The 13,694-nt window shown below is 34.2% G+C and overlaps 2 protein-coding genes across 6 annotated transcripts in view; one reads left to right on the top strand and one right to left on the bottom strand.

Moving 5' to 3' along the window:
• Nucleotides 1–7,681, top strand: part of TRMT13 (tRNA methyltransferase 13 homolog) — a 10,057-nt gene extending 2,376 nt beyond the window's left edge. Inside the window, exons 7-13 of the mRNA XM_422313.7 lie at nt 302–469; nt 767–839; nt 1,732–1,806; nt 2,789–3,206; nt 3,517–3,690; nt 5,397–5,463; nt 7,445–7,681. Of these exons, the coding sequence (XP_422313.4) occupies nt 302–469; nt 767–839; nt 1,732–1,806; nt 2,789–3,206; nt 3,517–3,690; nt 5,397–5,427 (939 nt within the window). The 3' untranslated portion in view covers nt 5,428–5,463; nt 7,445–7,681. The remainder of the gene's footprint in view (nt 1–301; nt 470–766; nt 840–1,731; nt 1,807–2,788; nt 3,207–3,516; nt 3,691–5,396; nt 5,464–7,444) is intronic.
• The window catches only part of LRRC39 (leucine rich repeat containing 39), a 19,032-nt gene extending 5,338 nt beyond the window's left edge, over nt 1–13,694 (bottom strand). Inside the window, exons 1-11 of one of the 5 annotated variants that reach the window (XM_046944979.1) lie at nt 13,577–13,694; nt 12,245–12,301; nt 11,314–11,536; nt 10,306–10,411; nt 9,091–9,247; nt 8,403–8,539; nt 6,588–6,733; nt 6,037–6,189; nt 4,975–5,114; nt 3,950–4,016; nt 740–3,112 (exon numbers count right to left, since the gene is read on the bottom strand). In XM_046944979.1, the coding sequence (XP_046800935.1) occupies nt 3,952–4,016; nt 4,975–5,114; nt 6,037–6,189; nt 6,588–6,733; nt 8,403–8,539; nt 9,091–9,247; nt 10,306–10,411; nt 11,314–11,438 (1,029 nt within the window). In that variant the 5' untranslated portion in view covers nt 11,439–11,536; nt 12,245–12,301; nt 13,577–13,694 and the 3' untranslated portion in view covers nt 740–3,112; nt 3,950–3,951. Of the gene's footprint in view, nt 1–739; nt 4,017–4,974; nt 5,115–6,036; nt 6,190–6,587; nt 6,734–8,402; nt 8,540–9,090; nt 9,248–10,305; nt 10,412–11,313; nt 11,537–12,244; nt 12,302–13,576 lie in introns of those variants that run through there. The other 4 variants (XM_046944980.1, XM_040704961.2, XM_040704963.2 and 1 more) reach the window with 4 other exon arrangements.

Raw genomic sequence — 13,694 nt, 5'->3', positions numbered from 1 at the left:
AACCTAAGAATAGCTGTTTTGCTAAGTGTTAGTAATAGGTTTATTAGGCTTCTGAAGTAGAACATATGGTTCTTCTGAGCTTTCATTTATATATTTTTATTTTATATTGATTTAGAATAAATTGGAGTTACTGAGTAGAGCTCTGTTGCAATTCTTTTCCTGTGTGCACACAGGATCTCTTTCCTCATCTGTCAAGGAAGGAGGACTTGAAAAAGTTTTCTGCAGTTTGGTGGAATAATGATTTTTTTAATCAGACATCATATTTTTGCATGCTTCATAAATAATCTTTTGATATTTGTAGGCTTCTATTTTAGGTAACATGGAAAAATTACATTTGCTTGGTCCAGGAAGATGTTTTGTTGAGTTTGGAGCTGGGCGAGGAAAGCTGTCTCATTGGGTTGATATTGCCTTACAAGATGTTGAAAATATTCAATTTTTGCTTATAGAAAGGGCAACTACAAGATTCAAGGTAAAAGAGGATATTGTCTTACTAGCAGAGTATAATTTTTAAACTGTTGTCATCAAAGCTGTTAGCATTTGCTTTTCATCTTCCAAAATAACAAAGTCTTTAAAACATTAAAAGTTCTGGAAGTGTGATTGTATGTGTTCCATACTTTGCCAACAGTACACTTATTAGAAAAAATTCTTGGTGTCTTAATGTTGGAAATTAACTTCAAAGGTCACTAAAGCTGGTCACTAAGAGCTGCAGCAAAACTATAATTATTAGCAGACAATCCTATTTAATTATCTTGTTTTATTTACATAGGTGGATGGAAAACATAAAAAGAGAGATTCTATATTTGAAAGGCTTCAAGTTGATATTCAGCATTTATGTTTAAGTAAGTTATTTCTTGACATTTATAACTCTGAAATAGAGGCTTAATTTTAGAATTGAATACTGGATATCAAGTCAATTTGTATGTAGCATGCTTATGTATATCTGATTCTCGGTGGTTACTTGGACACATCAACGGTGCACTTATATATAATAACTAACAATTTTAATTATTAAGTGAGAATTTAAACTTTTCTGCTTTTTAGACATTATAGGTTGAAAACACCAAAATAAGTAATATATTGTTGTTGTCGTTGTTTTTCAGAAGTTGCACATTTATTTCTTTCTGTACATGTAAAACTAAGGTGTATAAGTTGTGTGTATTGCTGACGTGATACTCAAATGAGTACTACAAAGTATGAAGGAACAGCTGTCTTCAGGAGCTGCATTGACGTCATGCTTATATTTCATAGTATGGAAAGTCTGAAATGGTTAAATGGATAAATTTATCTTAGCTTAAATGGAAAATCCTGTATTTCTAATAGTGCATTTTAATAACAGGCTAAGTACTTAAATAACTGTTTATCGGCGGCTGAGAGATGAGCTCCAGTTAATTCCAGAGTTCTCTGGTAATCATTTTACTGCTGTATATTATTGCCACTTGGGAAGAAGAGTGTTGCTTCCTAACAGCATTAAAATACATTATTTGCTTTTTGCCAGGGCTGAGTTGTTTAAGAATAACCTAACCATATGCTACTCAGACACAGCATCTGCTGCTTTTCCTTTAAAAAATTCTATCTTTTCAGTAGCTTATAACTCTATGTACCAACCACTGTATTTTTAGTAGTAGTAAACATTTATTTGTTAAATGTGCTGAAATAATATTATCCAGAACAAATATTTGCCCAACTATCATAATACAGGTCGTCGTGTATTTTGTTTTGTTTGTTTTTCAGATAAGGTACCTATTTTAGAGAAGAAAAAATTACCAGTGGTAGGAATTGGGAAACATTTGTGTGGTGCTGCCACAGGTATGCGTTATATTTGTTAACCACAGGACAACAGGATATGAAGCCCTACATTCTGAAGGGAATGATCTTCCAAATAGTTCTGTTATGCTTTTCTCTCCCTGTAACTACTTGTTGATGAATATAGAAATTCTATTCTAAATATGTTAACTACAGACTAATATCTGTTAACTACGGTAGAACAGAAAACTGGATAACAGTAGAGAAATTTTACTTTAGACAGAAGCAAAAACCTTTCTAGTTTATTACAGAGTAGACTAAAGGATAGTGTGGGGCCTGGGTCATGTATTTGTCTGCAGTTGAGAGTAATTTTTTTTTTTTTTACACCATCACCTCTACCATAACATTTTTTTTTTTTAATTTATATTGGCTCTGTCTGAACACATATCCCAAGCAAACAATAAGAACTTTTTTTCTGTCCTGATAATTTTCAACCATTACACTTTTCCTAATGTTACATGCTTAACTGAGTTGAGAAAGACCTCGTGTATGAAGCTTATATAGGTATTGTTACAAAGATGATACAGTTAAACATTAAAGAAGTATGTGTATTATTAAGAAGCATAAACATTTGGACATTATGAAGCATATATATTACATAGATTGTGTCCTGGATGTGAAACTTTTAGAGCAAATGTTTGCATGCTTTATAAGGGAGGAGATCCTCCTACAGTATGCCAGTCTGGTAAACAAAATATTTCAGCTTGATTGGGGTTGAAGAAAGACTGAGGAGGATAAGAACTTACTAGCTGTACAGGACTCAGAATATTCATTTAGCATATAATGTTTCCATGCTTTCACAGTATGCTTCTCATTTTTAGCTATCCTCAAAGTTTTTGCTTTTTAGCTTGTGATGCACACTTTGCTTCTTTGTGGGAAGCACGTTCCCAGCAGCAATACAGCCTATGTAAGTAAAGGCAAGGTGTACATTGCTCTTATTTTCAGTATCTCTTTTTTTTTTTTTTTTTTTTTTTTCCCCCCCCAGATCTTGCTTTGAGATGTTTGGTAGAAAGTTATGCAACTTGCTGTAATGAAGAAAATCAAGAGCCTGTACCAAAACGTACTAAGAATAAGGCAGAAGGGTCTTCTAACAGTTCAAATGATGATGATAATGAAAGGAACAAAGAAGTCGTTAAGCCTGTAGCTGGAATTGTTATTGCGCTGTGTTGCCATCACAAATGTGACTGGACACATTATGTAGGCAGAGAGTTCTTTAGATCAGTAGGACTTGGACCAGTAGAATTTCATTATTTTCAAAGGATGAGTAGCTGGGCCACTTGTGGCATGAGAGGAACCATAACCAAAGCCTCTACAAATGAAGAAAGTGAAGATCACGCTAACAACGCAGAAGAGCTTGACCAAACATACAGTAAAACAGAGACTAGTTCTGACGCTCTACAAAGGTACATGTTTGTATGCTAGAAAAAAAATAATCTCTTGCAAAATCAGAATTAGGTATATTGGAACATGAAATTGGTTTGGGCTTCAAAATAACTCATTTTACAGAAGCAATATAATTACTTATTGTATAGAAACATTCTACTTTAAAAATAGAATTTTCATGAACATAAATATTAATATATGCTTGCCTGATTTGAAGTGAAATTATGCCGATTTTAGTAGTCTTTCTAAGATCAACTGCTAATGTTAATTAACAAAATTATTCTCCTAACACATTCTATTCCTTTTTTTCCCCCCTCTTTGCGAAACTAGGCTCCTTACTGTTGAGGAGCGAAAGGAGATAGGTTCCCTCTGTAAACTTGTGATTGATCACGGACGGATCAGATATTTACAACATCGAGGATACAAGGCTGCACTACAGTACTATACAGATTCCTCTGTGTCCTTGGAGAATGTCCTGCTGACAGCTGTCCCAGACACAACAAGGTGACAAGATACAGATTTGGAACTGAAAGAAAAACTATAAAATCTATCTGGATTGTATAAAAAGCAGATTCAGTGCTTACCGAAAACTGTTTAGTCTTTCCTTATCCTAAGAAAAGGTTTTATATTTCCCAGTTTGACTGGAAATTAAAAATATGCTATGCAGTTCACATTACTAGAAAAATGAAATCCCTAAGAATACTTGAAACTAAGTGCAAGTCATATTGTTAGGAAGAACTATCTTTTGACAGTTTTTACTCACAGTTATGTTCCTTCAGCGTTAGCAGTTATGATAGGAGAAGTGTCAGAAGTGCAGCTTTCCACATTTCCTGAAAGACAGTGGGTTAAAAAAAAGAGAAATTAACATAATTTATTTCCAGTTAAATGTTCAAGATAGCTTTGTATTTCCTGCTAAATTATTTAAGTATCCTTAGGTACTTATTTCATCAGCTGTAGGAGCATTCATTAAAGAATAAAACTTATTTTTAAACCACTTGTTTTGATGTATTCTTGTTAATTTAAATATTCATTCATAAAACATGGATAAGAAAAAAGCTAGCTTAGGGTTCTGAAGAGCGTTTTTAAGCTTTTGTGAGACAGAGAATGGAAGATCAAAGAAAATATTTTTATATCTTTGATGGATGGAATTCTCTACAAGTAACAGCTGCCACCTGCACATCTGTTCGGAAGTGCTTACTTTGGTCTTTTACTGAAACCATTAAGCAGGCAGAGAGATTTAATCTATTTCCTTTGACGTTGCTAGCAGCAGGGTTTTTTGACATAGCAATTTAGAAGTGAGATGGAAGTGTAGGGGGCGCTTTGCTTAGGAGACTGGTTTTTTGTCAGGGAGAGACAGAATTTGACATCAGCAGTTGTGAAAACATAAGTTCACCAGGTGTTACAACTTTACTGCTAAACTTTAAATCCCATTTTAGTAGTCTCCATCTGGACAACACCCAAAAATAGGGAACACTGAGTTTGCTAGGACAGTGTCAGAAGACCCATACTATCTAACTGTGCTTCAATTGCAAATAAAGTAGCATCAGTGCTTTCAGTACATTTCTTCTAGAAAACATGCTTTCCTGAGAAGACGTGATAACCACGTTACGGTATGGTTTCTGATAACCATACCCCCATCCTCAGTAAAATTCTGTTTGCAGACTTTGGAAAAAACTAGTCCAGGCTTTTCATGTACCATTTGTATACATACTCTAGTTTTCTTTTGTCCAGCTTAGCCTTCCCTTTGTCACTTCATTCCAGAGGGACTAGAATTAACAAAAAAAATACCTGTTTTCTTCAGCGACTCCTGGATATACATGTGCATGAATTCAATGCCAAACATTTCCTGTTGCTCCTCTTCTTCTGTTTTCTCACATGGAGGGAGTGTTATCTCTAACTCCAGTGGGTTGTCTCTGAAGTTGACAAATCTGTCAGGTCAGTGGAAAAGGTTATGCTTGCACTGCATCTTGGCCAGAGAGAACTTTTGAAACTGAATTAAGATTTATCAGGCAATATTTGGAACAAGAGAAATGAAGTTTAAGGATATTTTTCCAGATGCTATGAGTCTTAACTTAAGTTGAAACCACCAATGCATTAGCAGAATCAGATAACTAAGTGAAGAAGAATTCTTATAATAACTAGATGACTGCTGTGGGAGAAAATGTCGCAGTTCTCATAATTTTGTCTTCTGGGTTTCACTTTGTTGTCAGCAAAATCCAGCTTCCACAGATAAGCAGATGAGAACAGGTGTGCAAATGCTGATGTTCTAACTGCAAGGTAAGTCCACCCTATCTCCCTTCTTAGTTCTTAGTCCACTCCCATAATCTGTTCCATGTATACCATGGCTTGACCATTTACGATGCTTGCCTTAGGGTAATACTATAGTGTGCCCAGGATATTCTAACAGCTGTAGGAAGGAGGCCAAATAAACCCCATAAAACAGACATTTCCCTACTTTAGGAGAATGTCACCTCTGAATCCTTCTCTCCCAAACCATTCCACCCCACAATAGCTACCATTACCCAGGAACAACTGAGACTATGTAGATAAAGCCTACAGACATCTCTTTACAAATTAAAGCTTATACAAGCTTACTTGCCCCTGACATGCAGAAATGTATTAGTTTCCTTAAACTTTGGGAATGCAACTATCATAGCTTACACTCTTCAAATGGATTGTGCTTCTCAAAGCTTTCTTGACCAGATTATCAAATGTGTGAATCTGTGTAATTATGCTGTGTAACTGTGGACACACCTTTTCGACTTCCTTAGTATCTCTCTATAATATATAACTTAAGGGAGGCTTTAAGACTTACCTGCTGGTATTTATATTTCTGTTACTTTTTCTTACCTCAAATTTGTCATATGCATCATACAAGAAGGAATATCCTTAAGTTTGTTGTTGCTAAGAACAAGAGTACTAAGATTTTTCATATTAACAATGGTTTCTGGCAAAGAGTTAATTTCATTCCTTTGGAGCCATAAAGTATGGAGATTTTCCATTCTGTAAAAGTAGGTATTTCCTCAATCAGTCAAGATTTAGAAAATCTGTATTAATGATTGATAAGATTAATTTCCTAAATTGATTATTTTTAACAGCCACATTAAGGACTCACATAAAGAATAATAAAAATCTCAAAGAAAATCCCATATCCAAGATAACTATCTAAACTGCTACTTGAAAATGTCATTAGCGAGAAAAATTTAACTTGGTAACAGTAAATGTATTATTTCATTATTTACTAAATGAATTACTCCAACTTATCAAAAATATACAAAAGCTGATAAATCTTAAGTTTGCCATCAGGTTAATATTAAAATAGCTTTTGAAACAGGATTTAACCATTAGAATTTCAATGCAGTAGAATTCAGACTGTGATGTGAGCTTTGAGCTCCGTTTACCTGTCAATAGCATCAGGAAGCTTCTGGAGTTGATTTCCTCCCATATCTAACCACTCTAGATTTGGCATGCTCAGAAGAGCTGAAGGGATGGTAGTAAACTGATTCATACACAAATCTATGTGTGAAAGCTTCTTTAAATCACTTAGCTGAAAGGAAAGAGATTTAATGCAGTTTTATATTGATGTTCCATTACGGCACTGACGTAATCATGTTTACTGAAAAAAAGAAAAATTAACATTAGAACACATTTTGGAGTTTGTAAACACAGAATGGTTTCTGAGTTACACTAACTGAATTTCAATGTACAAACTACAGCAGGGCGTAGGTTTGAAACTGTTCAGGTGGTTGCACTTTATCTCCTTTATCTCATTTAGGGTGAGTGCCCTAAATGCTGAGAAGCTGAATGTCACTACTACAATACAGATACGTCCCAAATATAAAGAAAAGGATTTTTAAAGACATCACCTGGAGCTATTTAAAAGAAGTGTAGATGTGGTGCTTAGGGACATGTTTTAGTGTAGACTTGGCAGTGGCTACATTAAGGATTGGACTTAATGATCTTAAAGGTCTTTTCCAATATAAATGTTTCTGTGGTTACATTCCATGATTGCTGTATTTAGTATTTCATACTCAGCTGGTGCTTCCCCATGCAATTTGCTGTATTTCATTAAGCAAATTTTTAGGTTTTTTGTGGTTCATATTGCATGAACGGTATTTTGGAGGGAACTTAGATACTTTAGTGTTGTGAAGTCCACTAGTACTGCAAGACATTAAAAATTAAGCATAGCCTCAATGAGTGCTGCAACACTTAGGTCCTTTGGTGAATCATGTATTCAAATGCTTTTTGTAATTTTCAGGCAATACAAAGATGTTTGATGGCAAATCTGGCCCAACGAGAAATACTATGCATGTACGTAGAACCAAACTAAATTTACACTAAATATCTCAGGTGTTCACAACACGATGATCTCAACAGGAAAGAACTATGTATTTACTATTACTTCCTATGAGCTGCTACTTTAGGAGCTATTGCTCTATATTAAATCTTGTAACTTGTATCTGTGAAGACTTAGTAAATTCTGCGTTTTGACTAATCGTGTATGTTTTTGTTTGAAGATTTGTTGGCTGCCATTGTTTGTAGTGGAGCATTTCTCAATGCTCTACTACTGTGGTTTTTTATAAACTAGAAGTAAATATGGTTATGTACTTGACATTCTGTACCTAAGAGACTAATAGTTGGAGGTGCAGGTCTTTCTCACATATATGTTAGACCAAATTAAATCTCAACAGTATGTAAGCAATTCTCTCAAGCAGTATGTAAGCTTTATTCTCTTTTAATTGCTTTCAGCATCTTTTGAGAACAAAACTAATTCAACTTTTTTGCTCATAGGCAATTGTCTAAATCACACAAAACCTTTTTGTAGCTAGAAGTCCAGGTAAAGATGCTTTCAATTATATGGTGACAAATGGCATGAACTTGTATTCTTAGTCTTAAAAGGGAACTCATCTGTGCTAAGGTATCAGATCCACAGTGGGGTAAATCAATCACTGAAGATCTTCAGCCTAAACTAACATAGAGGGTACTGCTGTCCTGTATGCTCATTTATCTAGACAATGATTATCTCTTGCCACTACTCAGGTATATTTGCCCTTGTCATGTGTCTTCAGTTGGATTAGTGGTATGAATACTGTTTACATGTGCATGTATATGGATTATTTATAACATTAGAATACCAAAGCAAATATAAGAACACAGAGTAAATTCAAAATATACATCACAAAATAAATAAGTAAATAAATCAGAATAGTTAAAACCTGTGGAGGAAGATCACGGATATTCCTGTTGACAGCCAGTTCCAATCTTTCCAGACTGATGCAATTACTTATTTCCTTAGGAACAAACTTTATTCTATTGTAACTGAGGAGCAGCTCTTGGAGGCCAGTCAGCTGGCCTGCAGAGAGCACAAATGAGAAAGAATGAACACGAATATTTATCATATTTGAAATAAAGCATTAATGTTTTTCTATTATCCTAATAATGCTGTAGAAGAGTTCTGTGTTCTCATAATATATAAATAAATAAAAAATTAAAGGATTTTAGGACTCTGGTACAGAATTCTAGATGAGTACTTCAAAAAATCCAAAAACATATGAAATGAACAACTCACACCATGAACTCAGAACTTGAAGCTTGTTTTTCAGTATAACTTTTCTAAGCAGGCTCTCTTTTGTCTAATATCTGCTGTGCTTAAGCTTTTTTTTTCTTTCCTCCCCATGGAGAGCTGTCATAAAGATATGTCTGCTCCATCTGGCCTTTTTTTTTTTTTTAAACATTTATAGGGAATCAGTGGCCTTAAGATCTCTATCTAACTGCCAAATATAAGTAATGTTTTGTAACTACACAGCTGTCAAGTTAGGGAGGTAATATGCCAAGAAATTGTGTGCTTGTATAACATTAATTTTCTTAGAAAAGCAATATAAAATAAAAGAAAGTACAGCTCACCAATTTCTTTGGGTATGCTTTCTATTGAATTCCGGGAGAGATCAAGAACAACAAGATTGTGAAATCTTCCAACGAACTGAGGAATTTTCTGCAAGCTAGTTCTATGAAGCTGCCATTCTTGAAGATGGACTAATTTCAATAAGCAGGAAGGTAATGTCTAAGACAAGAAATATGAATCCAAAGAAATTCAGCTTAATAAACAAGAATATGGGTTTAGCCAGAAAGTGGTGGTAAGATTTTTGTTTTCTCATTAATATTTTGTATTGTGATTTAAAAAAAAAAAAAAAAAAAGGTAAATATTTCCTTCTTCTCAAGCCACACTGTAACATCCAAAGAAGAACTCTATCAGTGTGGGTCATTCAAACCATCAGTTTCATCTGCACACTGTTTTCTCTCAGGATTTAGACATCTGCACTACTGTCATCGCTTGAAACGTTTCAGGCTTTATAACTGAGAATGAAGCTGCTTTAAATGGATTGTTGCCTTTAAACGATTATCTAAATGACGTTTCCTATTCTGTTAAGGGAAACAGCAAGCAGCGGAGAGCAGAAGGATAGAAACGCTCTCGTGTTTACATGTTAGGAGTTCCAAACAAAGAACAGAGCTTCCCTATACTGAACACCAGAGTATTGCTGGCAGGGCTGTTATGCTTACTGACTTCAACATAGTCTAATTCTCTTCATAGAACTGGCACCTGCATTTCTGCATTGATAAAGCTACCAGCTCTGTAACTTGTCCTCACTGCTAGATTCCATTCTGTTTTGATTCTACAATTAGCCAATTCCCCATATGGATTAGAAATAAGAGTTTGAGAATCGAACTCGCTCACTGTCACTCAGAAAGTAAGTAACGATAAAAAAAATCTTTTTGTGCATTTAAACACAGAGGTTTTTCATCTTGAGATATTTCAGTGATTTGTATGCATTAACAAAATGAACATGTACCTAATTAAACTCATATTTTGCAATGTAAAATCACTTCTAATGCAAGAAAGTCTTTTGGACTTTATTTTTGCAGAGTAATGCCTCATACCTGGAACTAAAAAAATCAGCTTGCTTTTACATTCTCACAACTGTGCATCTCAATTCATGGTTAGCAAAGCAATACATGAGCATTTTATGATTAGAAATAGTAAAACTGTGAGTTTAAAGATGTAAATAGTAGTCTTCAAATGTGTCAAGTAAATCAGTCCAAGCAATATTATATACACAATACCTTCCATTCTTCTTCTTCTATCTTTAAAACTGCTCTTCCATCTTCATTAATTACTTTTTCTTTGAGTTTTGCTAAAGTGGCTCTCTCCTCCCAGACAAGCAGTAACCTACAAAAGAAAGAAAATTTGTCAGCGATGCAGCTATGAATAAAGGCAGTAATTACCAAACATTCTATTTTTGGAAAAAACAAAGAGGCACGAGTTACTTTGAATGAGTAACTATATTGTTTCTGGATGCTAATTATATTATCACTTGAGGGAAGATAAGAAAATAAAGTAATGTTTGACTGAGCTAATTTATAGTAATTCTATTCATCTGCAGCTCTGCATAGTTTAGTTTTACAGTCAGAAGGAAAATAAAACTTTATTCAGTTTCATCACATTGCAGCCAGGAAATAGAAAGTAAATTCATGTGAAGTGACAGTTCCAAAGTCATGAATTTTGAAACAATCTCATGGTGGGACAGAAAGCTTTCAGTTCCACTAAACAGAAGTTCAATCAAACAAGGTCAATCAGCTAGGGGTTCTTTTAGCTTTGTTTTCAGTGGGGACTTCAACAAGAATTTTAATAATTAACCCACTTCTTTTTCTGCTTTTATTTTCCCTTTGTGACTTCTGAACTTGTTATTCCACTTCTGACAAATGAGGAATGGTTCCAAAAATGCTAAATTTCTTCATGTTTCATGAAATTGCTGGCTACTCAGAAGAGAAGACCAAACAACAGTTAATGCTTCCATTGAGGATAAAACAAATTAGAGCAAATTAGATCATTCACACAGAAGAGGATTGTAATATTTGTATTTATTAGATTTAGTATATATGCTAATAATTTTATCACAGAACACATCTAATTGATTGACCTGAACGTATTGCCAGGTTCTAACCAGTGGGAATTCTACTGCAGTAAAGACTAAAGAATTAGACTGTGGATGAATTTGGAAAGACTACTTTTAGCCTTCTGCAATGTAACTTAGAGTCTAGCTTTTCACATATCATCAACAGTTTACCTACCTTCCTGCAGACCTCTCTCTGAACTCCTTTTCTTTCCGTAATTCTTCATTTATCTTCTGTATTCTCACTTCCCAAAGTGTCTTCACAGCAGTGAATGATCCAATACAAACAGCAGTTTCAGTCATGATTCTTACATGTTCAGGTTCAATCACAGGACTGCAACTGTGAATTTCAGTGCCTCAGCGTGTGTATCACATACCACATGGGGGCAGTGACATGAAAACTAAAATACAGACATATCTCCTTGATTATATCATTAAATATAGTTAATGTAGAGCTAACAGAATATTAACAATTGCTTTCTGTGCACAAAATAATCGTACCCAGTTAAATTTTTTTGAAATAAAATACAATATAAGCAAGTAAAAATGGTAATTAGTTTCAAAAATCAGTTTTCAACAAAATCATTATACAATGATCTAGAGAATTTACCATGGGAGATCATTAAACCACAGCACTATTATCAAAGATGTTGACACAACTATAATAAATAGTGAAAAAAAATTAATTAGAAAGCATAAAGAATTTCTACATTCATTTTCGGAAGCAAATTAAATACTAACTTGAATGTACAATTTTGAACTTTTTTTTTCCCAAAGGTTCCTGGATGAAGGATATTTTTACAATTTCTTCTGCATTCTGCTTGAGAACAACTGTTTCTTTCAGTTCATTACAAATGTAGACTGAGAACGACCATCATTATTAAATGTAGATATAAGAATTCATTCACCTCCCAGGAAGAAAGTATTGTTCTGTGCAATTCCAGTTAATTAATCATTACAGTTGCATCCTGGGTGGTATAAATACTTGCAATGAAAGGAATTTTACTAGAAACTATTGTTGCTAGAAACATATTAGCATGTGCATTTATTTGTATTATTTTTCTTAATAGTATCTCTCACACTATAGTGTACAGTTAGTATTGCATTACCTTTTTAAAAAGGACTTCTCATACTCTTCACATCTCTCTCACCGTCTTGTAGCCCTCCTGAGTGTCAAGATCCAAATTAAATCAGGCCAATGTTTTGAAATCAACTTTTCCTTAGAGAGGTAATTAATATATAATTTTCTGAAGAGCAGCGAAGACACTGTTATCCCAATAAGTACACCCTTCTAAAAAGCATTCTATTGCCATGTTTACCAGGTCTTTTGCTTACATAGTTGTTTTTAAAGTCTGATTGTATTGAAATCAATTAAAAAGGTACAGCCAAGCAAATACTAATTTTAAATTGTCAAGATTGCTTCCTGTTCTAAAGGCAGCATGCAATCACATTATAAAGCTTGCAAAAAAAAAAAAAAAAAAAAAGAGAGAGAGAGAGAGAGAGAGAGAGAGAGAGAATCTGGTCCAATACTTTTATACTAAGAATTCTTAATCATTCTTTACTTGTTATATGTGTTAAGGAAGAGTGGCAGGATTTGACAGGTGATACAAAAGACATCCCACAGTGTGGCACAATGCTGTCTGGCACTCAATGGGGAATTCAGTCCTTTCTTAGGGATTCAATCCTTTCTTTTCTGTAACAAGAATATTTTTCATCTTTCCATCCCCTACATCAATATGATCACATTTACTTGCTGTACTTTGAAAAGACTAACTTCTTTTTCAGTGGTACTCCTAGTAAATACCTTTCCATTCCTCATCCCAACATGCAACAGCAATGACTAAAACATTGTATGAGGCTTTTTGCTCCAATTAGCATTTGCAATTTAAGTTGCCTTATTTTCAGAATTAGTCTTCTACTGAGAAAAAGTGATTTACCTGATCAATCATACCTGTTGTTCAGACATTTTCAGGTAGAAAACTACAAATCTTTAGAGGTATGTTGTACAGAAAAGATACATTAAGGTTCCAATCTCTACAAATTTGTTCATACATGCACTACTAAAGCCAATTTCAGACTATACAATCAAAACAGTACTTATTTTAAGTGAAAGCTTACACTCAGCAAAAAGTGGACAGCATATAATTCAATAAATTTTAGAACCATGAAGTTCTAACATAGAACCATGCTTTAGAACAATGAAGTACAAGAGGCCCTAATTATATGATTCTACCTTCAAGGATATTTAATCATATAATACCAGGATTATCGTCAAACCTTCTTGATATTTTCCTGACAAACAATAAGACATAATAATCACATTGCTGCTGACAATTCAGAGTGAATTCCCAAATGTGGCTGTAAAATAAGCACAAATTACTACCATGTAATCCCCCCCAAAAATCACCTCCAAGCATCTGAGAGTGTTTGGAACAACTTACCTCAAATATTTGGTTTTCAAAGATTTTCCATGATTCATTACTTTCTGTGTAAGAGCCTAGATAAGTTATAAATTTTACTTGTACTACCAAAACCATTTGAAACTCTCCCTCAGACTCC

This window comes from Gallus gallus, chromosome 8 (assembly GCF_016699485.2).
Source record: "Gallus gallus isolate bGalGal1 chromosome 8, bGalGal1.mat.broiler.GRCg7b, whole genome shotgun sequence".
Classification (NCBI taxonomy): Eukaryota; Metazoa; Chordata; class Aves; order Galliformes; family Phasianidae; genus Gallus; species Gallus gallus.
Note: the sequence above shows the minus strand (reverse complement) of the source record. Positions and strands in the feature narration are given on the sequence as shown.